This window comes from Harpia harpyja, chromosome 13 (assembly GCF_026419915.1).
Source record: "Harpia harpyja isolate bHarHar1 chromosome 13, bHarHar1 primary haplotype, whole genome shotgun sequence".
Lineage (NCBI taxonomy): Eukaryota > Metazoa > Chordata > Aves > Accipitriformes > Accipitridae > Harpia > Harpia harpyja.
The window spans coordinates 44,327,049-44,352,298 of NC_068952.1; the positions used below are offsets into that span (position 1 = coordinate 44,327,049).

At 41.9% G+C, this 25,250-nt stretch overlaps 1 protein-coding gene across 1 annotated transcript in view; it reads left to right on the forward strand.

Annotated features, from left to right (window-relative positions):
- ANTXR1 (ANTXR cell adhesion molecule 1) overlaps positions 1-25,250 on the forward strand; it is a 112,711-nt gene that overhangs the window by 13,208 nt on the left and 74,253 nt on the right. The window contains exons 4-10 of the mRNA XM_052806392.1: positions 1,666-1,747; positions 2,959-2,992; positions 4,933-5,012; positions 6,780-6,848; positions 8,926-9,006; positions 16,212-16,272; positions 19,867-19,965. Coding sequence (XP_052662352.1) covers positions 1,666-1,747; positions 2,959-2,992; positions 4,933-5,012; positions 6,780-6,848; positions 8,926-9,006; positions 16,212-16,272; positions 19,867-19,965 — 506 coding nt within the window. The remainder of the gene's footprint in view (positions 1-1,665; positions 1,748-2,958; positions 2,993-4,932; positions 5,013-6,779; positions 6,849-8,925; positions 9,007-16,211; positions 16,273-19,866; positions 19,966-25,250) is intronic.

Sequence of the window (25,250 nt, forward strand, 5' to 3'; positions counted from 1 at the left end):
TCAGTGTTCACGTTTGAAAAATAGTTCTGATCGCAGGAAATGCTCTTGATTTTTATATACAGCTTTGGCTTGGTATGCGCATGGGTAGCTGAATGGAGGAAATATCTGCCCCTAGCCCACCTGTGATACACAGTTCAGTGTCTAACTAGTTTGGGATATTGCAGGTACAGAAAGAGTTCTTGAAAGTTTGATAATTCAACCTACTGCAAAAGCAGATACTCTTTTCTCCCTGTGGGAGTTTCTGCTCTGTAGGCTGAATAATGTTAATGCACTGCTGCAATCAGCCTCACAAATATCAGATAGAGTATGTGATGGTCACACAAACTGGATTTTCTGAAGGAGTTGAAAAATGCAGGGAAAAAACTGACTTCTGGCATTCAGTCTTGCAATGTCAGTGTGGTCCTGCATGCAGTGACTTAATCTGCTTCCCATGAAGATTGTATAGTTTGCTCAGAGAGACACCCCACATATTGCAGGGTTTTATCTTGGTATTAAAGACTTCTGGCCTGTACTTGGCTTCCAGAGTTTGGTGTCTGCAACTCAGTGGAATGACAAATGGGTCCCCATCCCATTTAGCCTGCAGTTGATCTGTCAGTGTGCCTGGGATTTCTAGAAAAATTAAAACAGATACCCTGAATCATAACAAGCTATTGGGAAAAGCTTTAATCTTCAAGTCAGTTTGAACAGGAACTGAAGGTGTTATGTCCAAATAAACTGGAGTTGCCAGGATAGGCTCCTCTCTCCATGGGTCTGCAGGTCCCGGCAGGAGCCTGCTCCAGCACGGGCTTCCCACAGGGTCACAGCCTCCTTTGGGCATCCCTCTGCTCTGGCGTGGGGTCCTCCCTGGGCTGCAGGTGGATATCTGCTCCACCGTGGACCTCCATGGACCGCAGGGGGACAGCCTGCCTCACCATGGTCTTCCCCACGGGCTGCAGGGGAACCTCTGCTTCGGTGCCTGAAGCACCTCCTCCCCCTCCTTCTTCACTGACCTGGGGGTCTGCAGGGTTGTTTCTCTCACATATTCTCACTCCTCTCTCCAGCTGCAGTTTCTGTTGCACAGCAACTTTTGCCCCTTCTTAAATCTGTTATCCCAGAGGCACTACCACCATTGCTGATGGGCTCGGCCTTGGCCAGTGGTGGGTCTGTCTTGGAGCCAGCTGGCATTGACTCTGTCAGACACAGGGGAAGCTTCTAGCAGCTTCTCACAGAAGCCACCCCTATAGCCCCCCTGCTACCAAAACCTTGCCACGCAAACCCAATACAGTCATTTTTTGTGGCTGTTTGATTACGTTTGTATAGTCAAGTCAGCAAGCATAAGTAAGGAAAGTGAGCCAGGTGCAAGTCAGCTGCTGTGCTTCTGCATTAGAGGTTTGACCAGGGTTACACAGGGAATATTTATTTAGAAAGAAATGTATGGATATTGACCTAGGAGATGCTGCTGTTGTGATGCTTTCCCCAGGCTGTGGGAACACTGGGAGCGCATCTGCTCTATTTTCCACATCCTTAGAAAGATATCTACCCAGACATTACCTTAGCCTAAATAAACATTGGGTTAACTCTTTTTTTCCCCTCTCTGTATCTGGTTCTGCCATGCCTGTCTTCACCTGGATATCAGCTCCCGATAAATTTGACCTTGGATCTAACAATGATCTGCATTAATTTCAGGGAACAGATACGCCAGGGTCTAGAAGAGCTGCAGAAAGTCCTTCCAGGAGGTGACACATACATGCATGAAGGATTTGAAAGGGTAACTAGATGCATGTTATAGAGCCTCTAAACTGTGTTTGGGTGCTCCTCAGGAAATGTTAAACAGAGGAATATGGTTAATAATTCTTTGGTAGGTAAGTGGGGCTATTTTTCTTTTATGCAATAAGTACACTGAAGTGTACACATTCAGTGTAGGAGCTGGTACAAGGGAGCTGCAAACCCTGCTACTTATCTTTCTTTTTGCCTTCAGCTTTTATGGGGCGAGCTGCCTTTTCAGCTTGGGACAAGGCAGAAGGCTTTGGCATTGTAATCCCACATGGGACCATGTTCACAAAGGGTAGAAAGCTATAGTACGGATGCTATAGTAGGCTTGTCAGAGTTGGGTGGGGGTTGAGGCCATGGCTCTAACCTGTTGTCACTGGTGGACAAATAATGCTGTGTAGAGGTTATTGCCTGCTCTGATCTTCTCCTTCTGCATATTTTACAAGCTCAGGAGTTTCTCTAAACCTGAACTCCTGACCCCCCTCCCGCTTCTGTACTATGCATGCATTTGGGAGGATTGTGGAACTGTGTGCCTATTGAAAATGCATGTGAACACACAACAAAAATTCAGGTGACCTGACAGAGACGCTGGCTCTTAACTAGGAGTCCAGAACCAAATCCCAGAGTTTGGTGACTTCAGAGACTTTGCAGAAGAAATCCAAAAACCCAAATTTAAATTCAGAACAGAAATTAAATTCGTAAGCCAAATATGTTCAGGGTGGCCTACTTTTTAATTTTTAATGCTCACTGAAGCATTTGCCCTTCTACCTTGCAGTATATGCTTGTCCATAGATCAAGTGGGAGGTAGAAGCACAAGAATATCTCTCTGCAGTTGGTTTATTTGCAATTAGAGTAGTTGATCTAGAGGTGCTGGGGAATATTTACCAATGGACCTAGGATGTTTCTCAAGGAGGAAGGTGAATGTGATTTTCAGATAACAGAATAGTGGGAGACTACATTATTGTTGGCCAATGGCCTTAGGATTGGTTTGACTAAGTTATGCTTTAGATAAGACCTTGAAGTAATGGAATCAAAACCATATGCAGGAAACTTGTTCTGTGAAGCAGATATCTCTGAAAGCAGAGGTTATGTGCGGACTACAATCATGACATCGTCATTGCCATCTTCTCTTTCTTTCTGGTGCATGTGTAGATGCCCACAAAGTATTATTATTCATTTATTGCTAATAATCTTCTGATTTAATTTCAGGCAAGTGAACAGATTTACTATGAAAATGTTCACGGTGAGAGACTTTCTTGATCCATTGAATTTTTTTTTTCTCTTTCTTTTTGACTGATAACTCTAATAGATTTAAAATGCAGCTTCACTGTGGGAAAGGTGGGGGGTGGCTCCTATTCTTACAGGAATGCAATGCTCTTCAGGGTAGTTGTTTCTGAAAAGAAAAAAGAACAGGTGGAGCTTTAAGGATCCAGAGCTGGACTGAATGCATTTCAGGCCAAAAGTGAGAAGCTGGGCTGACTGAAGGTGCCTACTCTCACCAAAACTGTCTGGTACCTTATTTTATTCTTTTTGTTTGAGGACTCAGGTAACCATTTCTTCTTCGTTCTGAAACATGATTATGTAGAGTTGCTGTTAGATAAAAGGTCTTTTTTCAATAAGCAATTATTAAATCCAGTAGTAAGTGCAGACAATTGCAAAAATGTTTGTCCTTTGCTTCCTTGTAATTAACGTAAAAACTTCCTGCACTGCAAAGCCTGAAGAACAACTATAAACATTGTTTGTTGAAAACCAAAGGACAGGTGACCAGATTTTGAGTACAAAGCCAGTCCTAATAGTTTTGCGGGGCCACTCATGAATAAAATGTAGTGACTAAGTCTGCACAGCTTTGGGACTCATCTGTAAAATATGACTGCAGCAGAATGGAATAGATAGCTAGAACAATTCGATTTGGGATTGATAATGCTTTTACATGCTGGCATACATATGGCAAGTAAACAGGTTGCCACCATATGCAAGAAGCAGTGGGCAACTGGGTCCTCAAGTCTGAATGTTGGCCTGTGTATTTTGTCTTTATTAGTTCTGTGTGTTTGTCCTTGCTGCACTAAAAGGAGTGTTTATACCATCTGCAGTAGGTCCAAAGGCTCCTGCAGTAGTCAATGGAGGGAGAAGGGCATCTCTGGAGGTCCTTTGGGCTCCTAAGTTTGTACAAGAAGTGCTCACTTTTCTCCATTTCCTACAGAAAGAGGCTAGGTACTTGAGTTAGGCATCTGCAACGCGAATGACACTGCATATTGCTTATTGTTTCTCAAGCACTCGACTTTCTTGTTGCATCATTACCACATTATTTAAAACCAGCGATTTCTAAGTGACACCAAGAAAATTAGGTATCAGATCTCTGTTCTGCAGTAATTGAAGAAGTTGCTTGTTTGGATTTTTGTTTCTTCAGCAACAGCTTGTTAAAGGCACAGCTCCCTGTAATGACAAGAAAATGCCCTAGAAGGTTGAAGAAATTTAAAGGTTGATAATTTACACGCCTTGACGTACTTAGCCTTGATCTTTCCATAACAGTGTTTGTGCAACATGTACCTATAGAGCTCCTTCAGATCTGTAGCAGGTGTCTTGTCAGAAATATGAATTAATTCTATTTGGCCACTCCTGAAAACTAATACAAAGCTGTAAAACCCAAGCTATAATCAATACAAGGGGAAGACTGCAAGGTTTAACTACATTGCTGAAATATGTTACATAGGAAGGTTGAAGATTTTAGGCCATTTTCCTACCATATCTATTTAAATCCCATGAGCTTTTTATCACAAGCTGAAAAAAATCTCTGGATTTCTTGAACTGACAGCATTAACAAAATCAGGAAAAAAACCCAAAGAACAGTTTGCATTGTTTTTTTGATGGCTGCTGTCTAATCTACTAATCTGAAATATTGAAATAGTTATGAGGAGCTGTCAATTAAAAATCATTGGCACATCAAAGGAGTGTGGTATAAAACTGGTATTGAAGGCAGGTGCCTGAGTGGAAGAAGTGTGCAGAAGACATGGAAAATTCATGTCTTCTGAAAACTGGTTGGATGAAAGGAGGTAAGGACATGGGCTTGCTGTCCACTATTTCTGGTCCTTTAAGTGTGCTAACAGGTCGCTAGCAGGATGTTTTCTAGGCTAGTTTAGCAAATACAACTGAAAAACAAGGGACTAAAGAAGTTTGTGTATTTAGGTTACAGAACTGCAAGTGTCATCATTGCATTGACAGATGGAGAACTCCATGAAGACCTGTTTTTCTACTCTGAAAGGGAGGTAAGTGTCTTACACGTTTTTTTAGCCACGGAGACAGTGCAATATCTGGGCTTGCTGCTTTGAAGGCAAAAGATAGGGAAAACCTTCTTCCCTAGTAACAAAGCTTCACTTTGGTGCTCTTTAGACATGAATCTTAAGGATAAACATTAACAGCAGCAATGCTTCTGACTCATCAAAACTGAGACCTTTCATGGGAAAGGATGAAGGTTTAAACTTCCAGTTAAAAAAAAACCCAAACGAATGTGGAGGAAGGAATAGCTCACAGCTGAAAACTTTCAGTGTTTACTGGATTGTTCTGGGAAATACCTGAATCTTCTCACTTTGCCATTTCTTCTTTCACAAAAAGTAAATACTGCAGACAAAGGATGACTGTTGTTCCTATAATCTTCTGTCACATCAGAAAGCCTTTCAGATGATCAAATCCAAAATTTCTGCAAGTGTTTCCAAGATTCAAGCGTGTATTCTCAACACCCTCATTAAATCAGCGTATTATGCAAAATGTTAGATAAACAGTAGGTTGAGCACTTGAAAGCTATGCTGTATAGTGTTCCTACTGATGTCCTTTTGATAGTCATCTCTGAAGAGATGAACCAATTTGCACTTGTCAGTCAAACAAATTAAGATGACCTAAACTTGGAAGATGTTATTGTTATGTGAATTTGCTATGGACAGAATTTTTCCTCTCAATCTGTCCAAAGTGCAGCTTTAAATCTGATAACAACAAAAAGAATGGTTTTGTAGAATAAAAGTAATATTGCTACAGCACAAACAAATGTCATGAAATCTAGAGTTCCCCTCCTTACTGTTCATCTCCTTTTCTTGCCTTCTGAAATAAAAAATGCACAAGAAAAACAAGTTTATTTTTAGAGGTGAATGAACAAGTTGAGAGGTCAGAAGTGTTATATTAGTTTTGGTTTGGGGAGGTACAGTTAGTGAGCTAGTAGAACGGAGATCCTGAGCTCAGCTCTTATGCTGTGAGTTGCTTCAGTTGTTTGTGTTTAAGCTTCTCAGTGTAAAACTGGAATGACGCTTTTCTTGTGAAGCGCTTGGCTACCTAACAATTTGAACTACTACAGTCTTCTGATATAATCTGATTTTCTACCATCTTTTCTGGGAATGGGTTTTCGGTCAGGTGTTCCTGTTCTAATGAAATATGATTAAATGACTTAATTCATATTTACGCAGGCAAAAGCATTTAGAACAGTTGCTTTTTGAATAGTAAATGCAAATTCATCTGCATGTCAAAGAAATAGCTTGGAAAAATCAAACTTGTGGATGTTCTGCCTTTATTAGTTCGAGATGCTGTGTAAATAGTGGGAGTGATATAGTTTTGTAGCAGATGGAATGAAATGTCTCTTCACCTATGGATATCATGAGTCCAGGCACGCATGTCTGAAATAGCAAACACTGAAACATTATAGGTTACTGTTATACTGGGATGTGTCCTAAATGATAAAAAGAAAATGGATTTAGTCTGTCTTACATCTGGTGGACAGAGAAATGTTAGGAAGTTGGAATAGCTAGGAAGGTGAGCTAACTGGGTTTAAAAACCCCGCCAAATACTTTGGGTTTTGCTTTACTAAACAATTAGTAGCAGACAAAATCTGGTTTTGCAGAATCAGGGAGGAAAGCTTTTAAAAGCTTTCCCTGGTCAAGCCCCCCCATTGCTCGTTTTACAGAGGAAGACTAAATTTATGACTAAGACCTTTCAGAAACCTGCATCCCATCACATTTGCATCCATGTCATCCTATCTTTCCTCGTTCCAGGCTAATCGGTCACGTGACCTGGGAGCAACAGTATATTGTGTTGGTGTGAAAGACTTCAATGAGACCCAGGTAAATGAGGCACTAGTGTTTACTGAGGTACTTGGCAAAGGTACATGTTGAACAGAGGCACATGCTCCCGAATCACTTTCTCAAGTGGTCTTCCTCTCCTTCTGTTGATTGTTTGACAGTCTTAAGTGTCTTGGTCTGGGTGTTGGGTTTAAGCCCCTTTCTGTCTTAATCTCCATATGTGGAGAACTCTCCCTCTCTCTGCATGCCACAATGACTCTTGCTAATGGTGGAGAAAAGCAGAGAAAAGACACATGAAGAATATCAAATCAGTCTGGCTTAAGCTGTAAGCAGAAGGAGGTTGTGGGGACTTCCCCCCGCCCCCCCTTAAAATTGAGGTAGTGTCATATAACACTTCAGTTTCAGTCCAGCTTTTCTTTCACAGGAACACAATTCTGTAAAAAGCAACCAGCTTCATTAGCAACACTAATATTTTACAGCATTTTCCCATTTGATAGTCTGACTTCTAAATTTATCATATGAATGTTAGTACGTCCATGAATTCCGTTTCACACCAGGTGTAGCAGTTGACATTGTATTTTTCTAACATTAGTGAAACACTGGTACGGCTCCTAAGTGGAGTGCTGAAATACTTATTGAATAGAGCTATTCCAGGTTTTCAGCTTTGTAACAAAGCTTCAAACACTGATTCAAAAAGGAGTCAAAACAAAATTGGTTAAGAACAATCTCCTTTGAATCAAAACCAGAGACTAGTGTAACCTGGAGTTAGTCATAGAAAAAGCAAGGGGGGAATAAAAATGGCAAAGAGACTAGATGTAAAGTAGCAGACCTCAAAGACAGCTGCTACTTGATGTCATTTAGATGCTGAAGAAATTAACTGGAATTAGATGACTGTGTCTGAAGTCCCAGAATGCTCTAGGAGGATGACTATGGGGAATGAGTTGAGGAAACTGTAAACATCCTGGTTTACAGAAGGTGCTGTATCTTGGCCAACAAGCCGTAAGCAGCTTTACTACCCTTCTCAGAGCAGGCAGAGGAAAGTTGCTTGGAGCATTTCTCTGGATGCAAACCAGGAGGCTGGCAGTTTGGTGTTTTGCTTGAGAAGTAGGAGTTCTGAGTGGCATGAGCTGCAAAGGTGGAGCCAGTGGGTTTTAGGGAAGAATGTGTGGCTAGTCTGCTGCCTCCAATTTGCAATGCTACAGGAAACGCCAAAGAGGCCTGCTGGGTTGATGCTACCTCTGCCATGGGAGAGAATTACTATAACAAACGGCCTTGCAGCAGTAAAACTTGATTCTGCTCCAGCAGATGCATGGAGAGCTCATTACTTGTGAATTGGGCTTATATTTTTGTCTTAACCTTAACCCTTAGTGTGCTATTGACAAGTGAACCTGCATGTAGCTTTTTACAGGTGATGTCCTGGTTCCCCTTATCTTACCAGCACCTCATGAATGGCCCTTTTCCTTGTCATGTAGGCTTCCAAATACTCTTCTGCTCCCTTTTTCCCCCCACTCAGAAAATATATCCTGTTATAGCTCCCTGCTTTCTTCTTGGCTCTCTAATGGTTGAGCCTAGGACAAACAGTCAAATCTCTGTCCTGACAGGAAAGGTGAATCAGGCCTACATCTCCAGATGGGCTGTAGTTTTCATTAGTCTTCTCTGTGTGAAAATACTGAATCATTTTGATTAGTTCCCTGGTTTAAATTATGTATGTGCTGAAGTGTTTTGCTGCATTAATGGCCTGTCCTGTTGATGCTGTGGCCTATTTTGGTTAGGGAGTTACTGTGCTGGGTGATTTACAATCATGTGGGAGATAGTTTTTGCAATGAAGATCATTAGGCTCTGGGCATCAGTGAAAGCCACATTCTGTCTTGTCTTCAAAGTTAAGGGAAGCCTTTTCTGATTCCCAAAATAGAGCCTTCTAAAATCAATCAGGCTAAAGAGATAAACTTTTCAATGCTTGGCAAATTATAATGCACCAGCAATCCATACAGAGTAGTTGGAATATTTGGGTTTTTTACTTGTAAGTGGATGAGTCTGGAGAAGTCTTAACTTGCTGCCTGCTGGCTAATTTATCTCATTCTTTGCATTTCTGTTTTATTTACTTTTACTGCTTGGTCAGCTGGCTAGAATTGCCGACAGCAAAGATCATGTCTTTCCAGTGAATGATGGTTTTGAAGCCCTTCAGGGGATCATAGACTCTGTAAGTATTTTTAATCATGTGTTTGCATGTGTGCATGTTAGTTTGTGTTAGCTTGCACAGTTGAAGGTTTAGTTTTCCTGTGTTCACTAGGACCTGCTGACTGCTAATAAATCACTTAAACATTTGGTGCAAAGAAACTGACCTTTTTTGTACTAATATTGCTACTTCAAGGTAGTGTTTATCAACAGGTCACAATACTGGAAGCCTTGAGCCCAAATATTATCTTTGTATGTCTCCCTCCTTGATGGGAAGTAACTGACTGAATGGACTAGGCATATGGTGACAGTTAATAAAATGGCTGCCACACACTGGGACAGCAGAGATGTGTTAGAGCACATTCTGTATGAAGGATTAGGGCACTCTTTGATCTCCATCCTTCTGCTTGACTAGCATCTTTTCTGTCCCGATGGATGTGCTGCACTGCTTACCTGTTTAGAATGGGGGAAGGGATCCTGCCACGTGTGCCACAATCCCCAAAACTTGGCTTTCTACATTCAGCCTCCTAACAAATGGGCTATTTTTTTTTTTCTTTTTTCCCCTCCAGGCCTAGGTTTCCTAATTCAGATTGATCAATTCCTGGCATTTCCTCTAAGGTTTGGGTGCAGCATATAAGAGCTGGGCTGTTCCTGAGTGGCTGGGATAAGAGCTAGCAGTTCAGCTGACAGAGGGAGGGGCATAGATAGATTCCTTTCCTATGGCTTGTGTCCAAGTCATGCAAGTGGTTCCATGGTCTTTACTGGCAAATAAGGATAAGGCATCCCTATTTTTAGCTCTAAAACTTTGAGTGGCCTAATACTGTCTCACCTAGAACCAATGCTTCCCTTGACTGAGCAGGAAAGGCATTATATGAGAGGGTGTGTGTGCCATTTTCATTATAAGTGTAAAACGTGCCAAGCGTTCACTAGGAAACAGTATGTTTTCAGGTAGCTTTCAGTATTTTTCTGTTCCTTTTGCTCAGTCGTATCCCACAACTGTTCTAATTAGATTACTTCCCATGGCTGCAGAGAAGGATGGGAAATCCTTTTAAGGACACGTGTTCTGTTCATTTTGGTATAGGATTTTTAGTCGATAAAACACAGATGAAATATACAACTTGAAGCTAGGGAGGGTAGGTTCACCAGGGGGGTCTCAGATTTCTGTGTTTACAGTGGTTACACACTATTCTGACCATGTAGTATCAGGCAAAACTGTTCCCTCAGCACAGGCTCAATTTTCACTATTGCTCTTGCGTGTAGATGGAATACAATCCCTTGCTTATTGGTTTTCCTGGCACTGTCCAAGTGTGGGGCTACTGCCTCAATTCTCTTGGACAATCAGGTGTTGCATGTCATTTAAGAAAGCAACAAAACAACAAAAACCCCTAGTTTGCTTCCCAGTCCTGCATTCCCTTTGCAGCTGTTTTTAATGAATCCCAGCAGCAGTTCTGACTCCCTTTCCAGTTATACTGAACAGAACGGGAAGACTTCAGCCTCCAGGAACTTAGTCAAGAACTGCTTCAGCTGACTGGTGCAAGATTTACCAGCCCTGAGAAGGAGGCTCACAAGGAGGTGTAACTGTACAGTAATGAATCTGTGACCTGGTCACTTGCATTTGAGTGGAGTGATTGCAATAGATTGGGTAGAAAGAAGGTGTGTAAAAGGAATGGCAAGAAGGACATTAATCGTTCTGTAGAATAAGGAAGAATCTGTAGATTCCTGTTCTAGCCTGAAAATAAGCTCCCTCATTCCTTCTTTTCTTGTCCTTGAAAGCACCTCTGTCTTTGAGAAAATGAACAAGGCATTTGTGTTCACTTGAAAGCATTTTAATGTTGAAAGGGCCATGAGATTTGGAAGTTTCTTTCAATTCCTGTGTAACAGTATAATGAGGATGCTCATCCATGTGTAGAGGGGATTGGTTAGGCTACCAGCTGCTGGTTCATATACCAGGGGAAGGAAAGAGAAAATGATGAGTCTGCAGGAGATTAGTGGTTGAAAACACTCTAGAGATGTGAAGACCCCGGGTTGTTCTGGTCTGCAGCGATTTGGTGTGAACTGCCTTGTATTCCCACTGAGGCAGCCTGACTCTTCCCTCCTCCCCTTGTCTTGAGGAGTAGATCTTTTTCAACCCTCTGCCTGTGCAGGGGCGGTGGACTTAGAAGTTCCTCTGGAGTGAGGAAGAGGGTGGGATCTGGGAGCGGTGGAGCTTGAGGCCGGCCTCTGCTGGACCTCTACATCTGCTGAGCAAAGATGTTCAAGGTGGTGGGTCTGAAAATGTTTCGGTACACCTGCCCTTCCTTTTCTGTGGGAGCCAGCATGTTTTGAGTTAGCAGCTGCAGGGAGATCTGCTTGGTGCTTTCTGAGGAGGACTGTCTCCCACTCAGCACCACCAAGTTATTCAGGCTGTGCCCTGGAGGCTGTACTTAAATGAGCTGAAAATATAGTTCTATGCTGAAGTTGTGCTTAAAAACATGATTCTTAGTGGGAGCTGAAGATATTTAGTGCACTATAGGTTTTGGTCCTTTCTCTCCTGTGAGTTCCAGTGTGACTTTTTTATTAAGCAAACCAATTGCTTTTTCTCCCTCATTGTGAAAAAGCCACTGCTAAAAGTTCAGCTTCTGCCATGTTTAATGGGAATTTTGATTTTGTTAGGAGGGAAGTATCTGGTAGAGAAGCAGACATCTGATTGCTATAAGCTGGGAAACAAATGGAAGGAACTGAAATAATTTATTAAATTTTTCTTTGCTGTGAAAAATTTCTGCAGATCATAACCTGTCAATTTAAAGCAAATGGAGCAAGTCTTAGAAGGAAAACCTGAAACTCAACTTCATCTACTGCTCTGTATGTCTTTGGTAGGAGTGCTGGAGGCAATGGAATGTGAAGCAACATGAAAGTCAGGATAAGATCCTGTCATTGCTTTGCTTTGAGCCTTTAAATAACAGAAACTGACTGCAAGAGCAGTCACTTGGAACAAGAATACTCCCTGATCCTTGCCATGTGTTAAACAGTGGCACTAGCTCAGAGCTTATCTCAAATAGAGATGTAATCGTGGGTCCCTTAGAAAGGATTCTCTGAGCGAGCTGCAGAAAGCCTCATGAAGCAGTTGTGATGTATAAGAAATGAAGTAGTATGAACTAGTTTGTGGGACTGTCTCCAATCTGTGTAAATTGTGCAAATCATTCATCCTTATAAGTTTAATTTCTTGTGTACTCCTTTTGGATCATCTTGCAAAGGTGTCCACCTACCCTCAGTATTTTTCAGGTCTTGCCTCAGATCTTAGAGTTGATATGGCATTTCAATGGACTCCTTCACCCCAAGAAATTTTAGCTTGGAAATACACTGTCTCTGAATACTTCTGTTACACAAACCACAGTGCTTGGTATGTTTAGCGTGGTAACCTTTGTGAGATCTTGATGTAAGCATCTGGTAGATGAAGTATGAGAAATGTGGTGATGCTTTTACGTACTCATCCTGAGCTAGCTGTTCAAACTTCACTTGCAAATAGATAACTGTATATTCCCTGGTGCAGGGAGAGGGGCTGGGACTCCATGAATGGGGGAGAGAGGTGAGAGAAAATTACTTCCTTTGCAAGACACGTCCTGTATGTTCAAAATCTGTAATGTACACAAAATGTCTGTCAGCTGTCTGCCTTGCTGCTAAATTGTAGTCTGAGCTGTACATGTACACTGCCCAGGGTCAGCAAGCTGAGCTCTTTAAGCTCCTGCAGCCAGTAAAGAAGGGTGGGATCTCCAGAGGGCAATTCGGAGCAGGAGCTTCACGTAGAAGTTTTGAATCTGTCCTCTGTCGGAGCCAGGCTTTCTACATAGGCCAAGGAGAAAGTCAACAACTCAAGCATCTTGACTTGGGTAGCTAGCTTACCCATCTAAAGTAGAGGATGTGAACCCCCAGTCTCAACTGTATAGTGTTTCTCGTTACTTTTAGTGGTATATGATCATGCTTTCTACTTCTTTCTTCCCCCAAATTTATCTTTAAAAAGGTCTTAAATATATTTATTTTACTTAGCTCATGCAGATATTATTGGCCAGGAAACACTTCATAAATAAATTACTGTTTTGTAATTGGCAACAGACTTTGTTATTTAGTAATTCAACAGAGCTTGATAATGAGTACCTAGCCCCAGACTGTAGGTCATTCACACTAGCACTGATTAGGCAGTAATCTTCTATTAAACTTCAGCATCCTGTTTGCTAATTAGAATTCCCAAATTTGGTGAAAAAAAAAAATTTATAAGAAATACGCAGCTGCTGCGGTGAAGTAATCTGTCTGCATGCTTGTGGACCAGAATACCAATGAAAGCTTCCAGCAGCTGCAGAATTTCACTCCCCTTCTTCCCTTTGTTTCTAAAAGGGCCCGGTGACCTGCAGGGCCCCTCCTCGTTCTCGGCCTTTAATGCGTTGCCTAGCAGAAAGCTAAACTAGTCACAGGTAGTGCTCAATCCAGTTCTGTCCAGATAGAGATAACTGTGACAAATAAAGCCATGCTTTCACTAGGATGTGTTGCATTTTTTATTTGGCATGTCAACAAATATTAACAAGTGATCCTCCCAGGAGCCTGTGTGAAGCTGGAGCATAATTAGACCCCCACAGAGTACAACAGGAGACTGATTTGGGAATCTGAGCTTCATCATTAAGCGTGTGCTGCTAAAGACAATGGGATGCTTCCTCACCAAGAGTGAGCACGTGCTTCAAATACTTTTCTGCATGGATGCCAAGGCAAGCTGCCTTGAGGCCTGCAATTAGTTACCAAGTAAACCAGAACTGTTGTAGTTCTCCCTATGAAAATGAGGATGTGGAGTCAGTTCTCCCATGTACACTGTTGGAGCCGTTTATAGGCACTGAGCTGGGAGATTGCATCACCACTCTTGCATGTTATTTTGCTTTCCTGGGGAGCTAGCCCGCAGTGAATGAGGTGCACCTACAGCCCACACAAGGCTGTGCAGTCCTCAGGAAATGAGAGAACAGAAGATTTGATGAAATCTTCTACGATGAATATGTTGAAGTCCTTTCTGAATGTATTTTTATAATGAGGAAGAGACATAAAGGAATTCTTTTGCAAGTTACTGCTGCCCGATTTTCACTTTAAGTTAGGGTGGGTGCTTGGAGCATTGGAAACTTATTATTATTCTAAATCAAAATAAATGTTGCAGTTGGCACTGTAAAAAGCTGTTAAGGCCAGCTTTTTATAGTCATGTAAATGGATTGGACTGGAAGGGAGCTCTGCATCATCTAATTGAGACACCTGCTATTCCACCCCCCTGTCCGAGTTGGCTCACAGCATGAATGTTTGCAAATGACTGAATAGAAGTCATGAATTTCAAACTTAATCATGTGAGGTTTTACTTGATTTTTTTTAGAAAATGAAAGCATTGATTGTATTTTTCATGCATTTGTTCTCCAACTCATTTGCCTACTTCTTTCACTTCATTGCTGAAAGGCAATGAAGAGAAGAAATATATATTAAAACATTCGGGGATGCTGAGGGAGAGTGGAACAGAATCTAAGGAGGAATTTGGAAAAATGTGAAAAGATTCTCTTCTTAAAGGAGACATTTTTCAGTGGAGAGGAAAAATACTTGGAAAAACATCAACTCTTAGTTGTGCTCATTAGCCCTGGCAGTCACTTTGGCAGAAAAATGCTGTATCTTCAGAGAAGCAGAAGCTGGAATGAGTAAGGGGCAGGTAGTAGAGGACTGACAGGAAATGGTTGGATGGATAGCTACAGACAGATACTTTGGAAGAATGTTCTTACAGTCCTCCCTATTTTTTGTGTATTTTCCTTATTGTGCTTTTCAAATTCTTTTAGTGCTTTTCAGTTCTGTTTTCAACTGTTGACTTTCTCTATCTTTCTGCTTGACAGTTCCTGTATAACCTTGTTCCTGCTAATCTTCTTTCTCCTCACTTGTCAGGCTGCCAGCAGCTCAGATCCTCCTGGTTCCTTCAGTCCCTTGGTACTCCTTCAGTCTCTACCAGTCCTGCTTCTGAGTAACTCAAACTTTTGTTTAAAAGTTTTAAAAAATAACTCATGGTTCTCTGTACCTTTTGCAATTAGGTATTTGAGGCAGAGCGCCATGATTGTGGAGAAAAAATAGATTATCTTTTTCTTGCAGAATTTATTGTATTGGTTGCTGTTCTTTCCTTACAGATGTTTCAATTTAAAGTTGGGAAAATAGTTTTCATGTTGGATTTGAGTCATGATGCTTGGCTGACATTTACTTGCCTCTTGGAGCTGACCTAAATTTTGATCAGTATTACCTCGTCTAGGGGCTGCTTAGCCCAGTGCTGAACACCCACAGCTCTCGGACGCTGCTGCTGTTCTCACAGGAGCTTATGGACACTGTCACAAGTTTGCTGGCTGCATGCAGTGAAGAATTTGAGTTGGTCTTTAGAGCAGGGGAAAGGCTGCTGCATGCAAATAACAGCTTGAGCAGTTTTAGCACTGTATGGGAATAAACAGTATCCAACTCCAGCATGCTCCTTGTGCCTTGCAAGCAGTCTGCCAAGCCTGATGCTGAAGTATTTGTGTAAATCACTCTCTACACGTAAAGTGGTTAAAGGCAGTGCCAACTCTTATGAAGACATACTGCTTAATTTAAGTTTGGTTTAAGTAAAGAATAACTGTCCACACGTTGATTTGAAATGACAGTGCAACTTTGAGGATGCACTCAGGTACACTCTCTTTGATCAGATTAAAAACGTAAGAAGTTTGAACCCCTATGCTGAGACTTGAGAAGTGGCTATGTAGATATTCCTAGGATGTTTCAATGCAAAGGTAAACAGCTTAGCTTAAACTTGTGATGTTTTATTTGGAGTTTTGGGCTCCAGAATAATTTTGGAGAGGGAGGTGTGACTGCAAAGGGAGGGCAATGACGTTGCCTCGCTAACTGTTCAGAGTGCACCTTAGTTGTTATGGATCATAGTCTGCATAATAACTTGTACCACGGACAAAGGCAAGCTTGTGCTGAGATATTGGAGAGCGTTCACATCCGCTGCCTTCCTCCATAGCAATAGGTTGCTGTGGAAGAGCAATGACACCGGTGTGGTTGGTTTAAAGTGAAAAGCTAAGATGGCATGATTGTGATATGAATGAGAAGTGCAGTGTGGAGTTAAGCATTTATGTGAGAACAAGTGCACCTTCTCTCTCACACTTTCAGATTTGTGTTTCTATAGAAACAAATCTGAGATACTTCATGACATTTTTTTCTGTCTTTTAGATTTTGAAGAAATCCTGTATAGAAATTCTGGCGGCAGAGCCTTCCAGTATATGTGCGGGGGGTAAGTATAAATTGAGGGCCTAGTTGTTCATGTTGCCTAAAATACATCTTTCTGTCCATCTCTAATTGCTGGAGAGTGCAAAAGGAACTGATTAACTGGAGGTAAGTCTTTTGCTTTTTTTGTGACTTTCTTTTTCATCTTACAGTAGCTTGCACATTTCCCATTTCTGCCAAATGATGTCAAATGGGTTTTTCTTACAGAAAAGGCTTGAATTTCACAGTTTTGCCTAACTTTTTTTTCAGTCAAAGCAGTCTGTCTTACTTGGACTGTGCCAAACTTGAAGTAGATATGCTGCAAAATTACAAACCAAATCAGAAAATAAGACTTTGATTAGGTTTAGAGTTTTGCAAATTCGTCATCTCAGAGGATTGTTGGGGAAGTGCTTCTTAAGAAACTAGCAAGAAAGTCAAATGAGTACACTTTGATCTAAAGGCTTCTAATATTCTTTGAATGTTTCTTAGGCTTTTAGGGTTGATACAGTGACTGAGGACTAGAATTTAAACATAATTCAGCTGACTTGTGTGAATGGTACTGCCCTCTCTTTGTGTGCTTGTTCAAATATGATTGTGCTATGTACACAGTGGCTTTGAAGTTCTGGCAAGCATTTTTGCATTCAGCAGAACCCAGCCTTTTTCAAAGAAAGTTTGAGAACCATTTTAGCCTCTTCCGTGTGCTTCCTGTGAATTCTTCACATTTTATGAAGTGTATCCTAACTGTTTGTTGAATGTGTAGCAACTCATTAAGTAGAGAGGTTGTGAGCAGAGCTGAGGTTTGTAGAGAAGGACGAGTCCCTGACAAATTCTGCATCTTCCTTTTTCTTAAATCAGTAGTCCAGATAAGAAAGCCAGTTATCATTCCTTCTTTGTTTTCACTTCCAAAACAGCTGCTTTAATCATTCTTCCTGCATCTCCTGAAGCAACTGCCTGTATACTTAAACATATATAGGTAGTCATATTTTCCTAGCAGATGCAAGACACCAGGCTAAATGCCCAGTAAGTACCAGGCATCGGTTTTGCATTCCATGTGTGCCACTACAGTAGTTTTGTTTTTTGAAGCCAGGATGGCATAATTGACATGAATTATAGTACTTAGTCATCTATTACTCATTTTGGCTGGCCAATTAAATAGTTCCTGTATTAATGTATTCCTGTAAGGTTTCAAAACAGGGCTCTGTCTACCTGAGCGTGGTAGATGATTGTTGCCATGACAGTCTCTGATACAGTGCAGTGATGTTCCATAAATACTTGGGAAAGGAAATGAAATTGTGTGAAGATTCAGATCCACTTTACGCTTATAGTTTTTGGGTTTTTTTAAAAATATATTTACATACTTATGCAAGCGATAAACAATGGTGCTTGTGTAATGTCACAAGCCAGAAGATGACTTATAACGACCATTTATAACCATCTTTAACACTTTCTAATATGCTTGTCAGTTGCTTATACATCTTATCACTCCCATTCATTGTGTCTTAATGAGAATGTAGGGGTAATGTACAGCTGTATCCAGCAGAGCCAGCTGAGAAGAAATGTAGAGGGGTTTTATATAAACGATTCACATTAGAATTTGGCCAGTACTTCACAAGAGGAGCAACGTTAAGTTTGAAAAATGCCAACAGCTATTTAGATGCTCAAATCAAGGCCTAATCTCTGAGTTTAGGCAAATACTCCATTGCTCTCGAACTGCAGGTAGTTTCATCATTTAGTCTCATTTGAGACTAATGAAAGTGCCATTGAATATGGAAGTAATGTGCATTAGTGTCTTTTTTTTAAAATAAATTTTTGCAGATAGAGCTCTGACACCTTGTGTTTTCATGTTTCTGTGCACATCCTTGAAGGGTGGTGGCAGTTTGGGGATTTGGGTTTTTTTGTTTGTTTGTTTGGAAGGAGAGGACATGAGGGCTCCGTGTTACCTGAGGCCAGTCTTGCACTGCAGACTGGTCCCAGACACTTGAGTAATGAATTTCAGCAGCAACGTATCATTCTGAAAATCTAGTTTCTTGATGATTTGGTTTTGCATCAGTAGAGACATGAAGGGTGCATACTGTATCTGTTCATTTCAGTCTCAAGCACAGACAGGATCCCCGTGGTTAATCTGACATCATTGTAATGCTGTTCTTTGACTGTACTTGAACTCTCATTCCCCAGCATTTGAGACTTCTGTGATTTCTCCTAAGTATTCATCAGCCCCCGCACTCCAGAAGAGAGCTCCTCTCCCCTGTTCTTCCCAAATGCTCTTGGACAACACATAATGGGCCTGCGAGGCAGCTTCCCTGGCTAGATGTGGCGGGATGATTTGCAACTTGGCTGTAAACGAGTGGGACCTGGAAGAGAGCCCAGATTCCAGAGCAAATCTGCTTTTTTTGACAAGTACAGTGTGTGAGTCCTTAAGGGAGATGAAAGAAGATGGGGACTGTAAAGTGCAAGGCAAAAACTTTGAATCTGCAAAAACTAGGTTCCTTGTTGCTCCTGGGAATTTTAAAACCAGGGTGGTGTTTCTGATGCACCTGTGATTACTTCTGCATTGTCTTGGATGGGGAAACATTTTGCGTTCAAACCACATCCACCAGCAAAACATTGGTGAGCATTATCTGAGTGCCTCTCCTAGACAGTAATAGGAATTGTGGGGGCTGTTTCCTTCGCCATGGGGAACTGCAGAGTTTGAGTTTCTATGTCTGCTGCCAGAACTTTTCTGTAACTGTGGCACTGTTTCAAAATCTGGAAGTCTGAAAATGGTGCTTTCCTTGCAAGGCAGTCTTAATGCTGGTGGCTGCAAGAAGTTTGTAAACCTTTCCCAGTACTAGGTTCAAGTAGTTGGAATAACAAGGGATGGTAGAGAGTGGTCTGAAAGACTTGTGAGGATATGATCTCACTCCTAAGCCCTGCTTGTTCCAAAAAGAACCGCTCGGTTCAGCGCTCAGGTGTTGGTGACTCCTTGATGCTTTCTGCTTGCGCCGCAGCTTGCAGTGACCTTGTAGAGTTGATCTGGAAGAATAGCAAAGAGGAAGACTTGGAGAAATGCCCACAGACTCTGAGATCATAGCCTTTGTCCAGAGACTAGAAAGCTGGTCAGCTGATGAAATCCCCAGTTATTGTATAGAAATGAGTCCAGCCAGGGACTCATGGTCATTGTACAGGTTAGTAGGGCAGGATGTGACAAAACCCATGTCAACTGATAAAATTTTGCAGTTAGCTAGGAAAGTAGCACTTGGAACTTCTCCAAGTTGTCTGTCACTAGAAGATTTTTTTTCTTTCCATGGACAGATACTTTTGCCTTTCTTCACCCAAAACTTTCTGCCATTTAAAATGGCAACCTGGGGAGGGGAAAACTCAGTGTCTCTGAAGCTTCATGTTTTCACTGCAGGTCAGTGAAAATGTTTGTTGTGTATTATTTCCTGTTTCTAAAAGCTCAAGTTGAAATTGGGTAGGGAGAGAGTGGAAGTTCAATTTTTAACAATTTTTAAATTTAAAACTTGTTAAACTGCAAATTTTAGCTCAAGAGATCTCAAGTGAAAAGTTTGACATACGCGCCTTGTCTAAATGACCATTCTTTGCCTCACTATATATCAATAATCTACTGTCTCTTTTGCCACAGAGTCGTTTCAGGTTGTCGTGAGAGGAAACGGATTTCGACATACCCGTAATGTTGACAGAGTGCTCTGCAGTTTCAGGATCAATGACACGGTTACTCTCAGTAAGCTATTTTGATTTTTTTATTTTTTCTGACCCTGCACTGGCAGGCATTTGCTTGGAAAACATTTTGGATCTCCAAATACATTGTCTGTGAAGGTAATAATTATGGGACGATGAGCTATTAAATTTGCAGAATGCAGGAGAGATTGATTTTTTTTTTTTTTTTAGAGGAAAATTGCTGGTGGTATTGTATGCTGCGACTCTGACAGCAAGTATGTGAATAGATAAGCTTGGGCAGTGGAGGGGACAACATACAGAAGATAAGAAACTTGCCTGTAAAGAGTATCTCTATGTTTCTTGCTGGGTTAAGTATATAGTGAGATCAGGTCTGTTTTTCTCCTTCCCTATATTTTGTGGTACTTAGCAGGCCTGGTCATGCAGCTTAAATAAACACTACTGTTGGAAGCTGTATTGGAGCAGGGGCTAAGGCACTGCTGTGATTCTGTGGATGCAGCTTGGAAAGATGTTTCCTCCACAGAGTTTACCAAGCAGAAGAACCAAAGTAAGAGAAGCAAATTAGACCCTGAGTGTCTGGTCTTTTTGTGAAGTTTACTGAAAGCCATTTAGCTGGAAGAACTAATGATCCTATTGTGCTCACCTGTCATGCCTGCAAACCCACCTAGGAAACCAGAAAGCATAACTCATAGTTAATACTATCAGTGACAGTAGAATTCGTCTTTTCTAGCATGGAATCTGTTCAGAAGCTGATTGTTTTGGAGGTGGTCCTGACCATTTTGAGTATAAAATAAATGCATGAATTAGTCTATTATGAATTAGACATGTGAAAGTCTAATGGCTCGACATTGGACTTGCTCGTGCTTTGAGCATCTGTGTAATTTGCTCTTCGGAGCAGGGGAACAGTTTGCTAACGCTGTTTGTGCTGTGAGGAATGCCACTGAGCATTCAGGGCAGATATGTTTATAGGACAGCAAGTGTATGTAATTTGTCCTGAATGGCTTTATGCTGGCCCCCTCTGTAGTAGGCAGGTTCTGGAATTGCCAACTCTTGTGTCACTAAGCAGAAAGCTTGGCTGGCTGTGGTTCATGTTTGCTTAATTTGGATATGGTGAGTATTGAGGACATGAAGAGCAGAAGCTGGAGGGCTAAGTGTCCACGGAGGAGCTGGTGGCACTGGAGGGTAGGAATAGGGAAGGAGAAAGCTCTGAGTAAAAGCACTGGGGTGGGGGGAATATGGTGAATTAACTGGTTTGGAGGCATTTCCATGCAGCCTGGAGATAAGTCCTGGAGATGTGTGAACAAGTGAGAGGTGGCTTTCAAAAAAGAACAGCAGAGGCAGCCACAGATTCATGCTTTTCCTTTTAAGCTCCGTAAATTTGACCCAAACCTGACATGCGGCCAGAAATACTTAAATCCGCATCATGGCTGCATTTAGGTGTTGAACCATGTCTGGTTTCTCCCCAGAGTTAAGATCCAAAGTTTCATTTGGATCATACGTGTTACAAAGTCTCCTGTAGTTCTCTAGAGCTGGGCAGGAAACCTTCCCTTCTCTCCACCTGGAAGGTTTCAATGGAAATGAAATTGCTGTTCAAATATTTAAAAGTTTTCTTTTTATGAAAAGTCTGAAGCCATGTGGTGCAAACCCAAAAGCCTTTGGGTTCAGTTGCTGGAAGCTGACAGTTTGTAGCATTCTTAGTTTGCATGTCTGCTGTCTTTTTTTCAATTAAAATGTGAATATTCCATATTAAACACATAATTTGGGTGAAAACTTCCACTTTGTGGAGGAGCTACTTTAAGTTCAAGAGAGAAGTTAGTGGAGGATTTTTCAAGCACTTGTATTTTATGATAAGAAATGTGTGGACATGTATAATGGAAGTTATAGGAGTTACAAGACCGCCACTCAGCATGACAGAAGCCCCTGAAGCTGCAAGATTTAGGAGTACCCACATCACCCTGCTGTAGCTTGGACTGGCCTTGTTTTAAGTCCTGAACATTCCTCAGACCAGATATCCCTTCGAGAGACTTGTGCTGTTGGTGGTTTCTAAAGCAAGACTGATTGGGTCAATGTGTGCAGTGTTTCAGTTTTAGGACCACCAGGGGCCAGATTTGCAACCTGTGCGGGAGGGGATAAGAGCTAGGTTTGGTCCCTCCTTAGTGGAAGGACATCATTACTCTATTTCCCCAAATTGCTTTTCATTTCTTCTATAAATTGCTTTCAAGAGCTGTAGCACAAAGGTCTTTGAGCGTGAGTTCAGAAGGCCTGAAGAACTTGGCTCTTGGGCTTAATTTGAACTTTTTATTAGGAGCTTTAAAACAGATCTGTATCTTGAAGAGAAAAAGCATTGGAAGCTATATATGAAATGAGTAAACTCTACTACCCCTGGTTTACAGACGGGGAAACTGAAGTTACAGTACTGAAGGTAGCTGCTCCAAGTGAGGTAATAGCAGACAAGCATGCGGATGTCCTGACACCCAGCCTAGTATTCTTCCTACTGGTTTATGGGGCCTCTTCAGAAGCTAGAGATTTGGTGCATGCCTCCTTTCTTGATTGCCTGTTCTTCATGCATTTCTGCCTCCATATCCATCCAACAATTGTCCTCCTTATGGCCCCCTTTGCATTGTGAGTCCAGGACAGGACTCTGAGCCTGAATGGAAGGTAAAAGTAGCTACTGTCCCTGCCAGCTTTGTGAGGTAAGGAAGTGAGATTAATGCTATCCTCCTTTTCTCTCCTATGTAAAGTCTTTTCATCACTTGATTTGGTGTTCCACTTTTTCCTCAGGAGAAGACTACTTGCTTCCTTGTCATTAGCTTGAAAGTCACCTCTGTTACCTGAGGCTATGCTAGCCGTGACCTGCTGTTGCATCCCAATTGCTTCTCAGCTCAGCTTCCTCAGAGCTGGCTGGCTCTGGAGCAAGGCATTCATTCCTGGAAACATCCTAAATTCTTCACAGAGCTAAGAATGTCACCCATCAGCTTTCCACTATTCAGTGTGTCCTGTCTACGGAGACACAAAAACATCCAGTATTGCCAATGGGAGGAGCTGTTTGCGAGGGTTACCTCACTCCCAAACACTGTGACCTGGTGTCTGTGGGGTTGAGGAGGAAGACTCCTTCCTCTCTTTTTGTGTGCTGACTGCTTGTCTAGCTGAGTAATTTATTACGGTGCCTGTCATCATAATTTCATAGTAGCTTTCAGGCAAGATCAGCTTATTTTAGTGTAACCCATGGGCTTTTCTTATTTGAAGCTGTCTTCCTGTGTCCGCAAAATGACTGTGGAAAATGAGGATAAGGGCCAAACATGTTTCCTGCCCTCCAACCTGATGCATTCATTGTGTCCTGAACCAATGCATAGGTGAAAAGTGAGCTCATTTTCCTTGGCGCTGCACCAAGACTTCTCTGTTTTGCACAGCCCTAGATTGTTTGATGCAGTGATCTGGAAGCAAGAGACCACAAACTCAGTTTCTGAGTTCAAACAGTTCCCTGATTGAGGGAACTCAACAGTTGCTCATCAATGTTCTCAAACCCAATTCTCTCCGAGTGGGAACTGCCACAGCTCTCTTAAGTTTAAGTTGCTCTGTGTGAGAATGTACTTCAGTGTTTCGCTTTACTGGAGCCTGCAGCTCCAGCCTGTGTTCTCAGTGTGCCTTTGTGGCACTTAGCGGCACACAGAGTTACAGTAAGAGTTAACCGAATGAGAATTTTATGGAAACCTTATGGAGATTGACTAGCTCAGCTGTTTTTGTTTGCTTGAAACCTCTCAACCTCTGATTGTATCAGGGAGGGAGGTATTTTTAAAGATAACACTAAGCCAACAGTTCCTGAAACCTTAAATTATCCCAGATGAGATGTAGACCAGCACAGCTAGGACTTGCTGAGGTTAAGGGCATGAGCTAATAGATTTTTATTGGGATTATTGGCACAGAAAAGTGGCAGGTGAAGGGAGCATCGGCTCATAATGTTCATAGCTATGGGATAAAAAAAAGGAACATCTGTTGAAATCATGAAGAATATTTGGCTGAGCAGAACTGTAATCAGATGCATGTTCGACAGCAGGGTGTTTTCTGCCAGCAGCAGGACCTAGGAGAATTAGTTTCAGACTGCACAGAGTTAAAAGTAATTATCCAGTGCAGTGACTTACGACTGCTTTGTGGTGCTAAAATGTCTTTGTCTGCCCAGGTTGTGCAGGATCCAGCAAAGATAGTTCTGGGCATAGAGGCGAGCTCTGTCCTAGGCAATTTAAAACTGAAAAGAGAGACGAAAGGTTGGTGAGGAAACAGCATGCACCACAGCAGAGGTGGAGCTAGATCTTTTGCATTCTAGTGGATGCTCTGGACACTTGGCCAAAACCGATCCTTTGCACAAACTAGCCTGACTTTTTTTCCCCCCAGCACCGAGTACCAGAACCAAGGGAAAATGAGGCAAATATGGTGGGAGCAGGGCTTTGCCGGTATCAGTGGTGAGTGAACCATATAGGGAACTATCCCAAAACTGCCCAACAAATGCATTCTAAAAATTGTCTTCTGTTTTCAAAGCCTAATAGGTTCCTCCATTTTCCCCATCTTTCCTTTTTCCTGGCAGCACAGTACTTCTCTTGTGATATCATCTTTACTTTCTCACACCCTGGTCACTCTTAGCACTGGAACGTTTTGCTTTGCAGTTTCACTCTCCAATCCCTGATTCCCCCCCGTTGATCATGTCACTTCAGCCCTCCACTGAATCTTTTCCTTTTACTTTATTAGAGTAGCTTTTCCCTCTTTCTACTGTGGTACTAGAGAATTGCTGTGTACAAATTCCATCAGATGTTTTTGGAAATGTGACCTTTAAGAAGGACACAACCTATGCCTCTAATTTTTCCTATGTGACAACATACACCAAGGTGAGCTTGGCATCCTGTTTTTAAGGGTGGCTCACATCATTTCTTGACAAAGAATATGAAAACAGAAGAAATGGTTACACTTCTCTCAAATGCTCTCCTAGTCTCCAACAAATTGCAGTTTAGGAGACTTTAAAACAGGTTTGCTGTGTGTTTACCTCCAGCAGATTTCTCTGCGGCTGTCCAGGCCGAGTGTAGAGGAACAAGCACAGAGCAGTCAGGAAACTTGGGCTGAGTGAGGAGGAGAATTGCTGTGCAATGTGGAGTGCTTTACCAAGCTCACTTATTTATACTGTATGCTGCTGGGGGATCAAGATGGTCTTTCACTGCGACATTAGTATATCTGTGCAAATAAGCAAGACAGGGCTTATGGTAACAGCTCTGAGATTGGAGTGGAGCTGTTGCAGTGCTGGACAAAGACTACTGCCTGGGAGTGACCCTGTTGTGCTGCAGCATG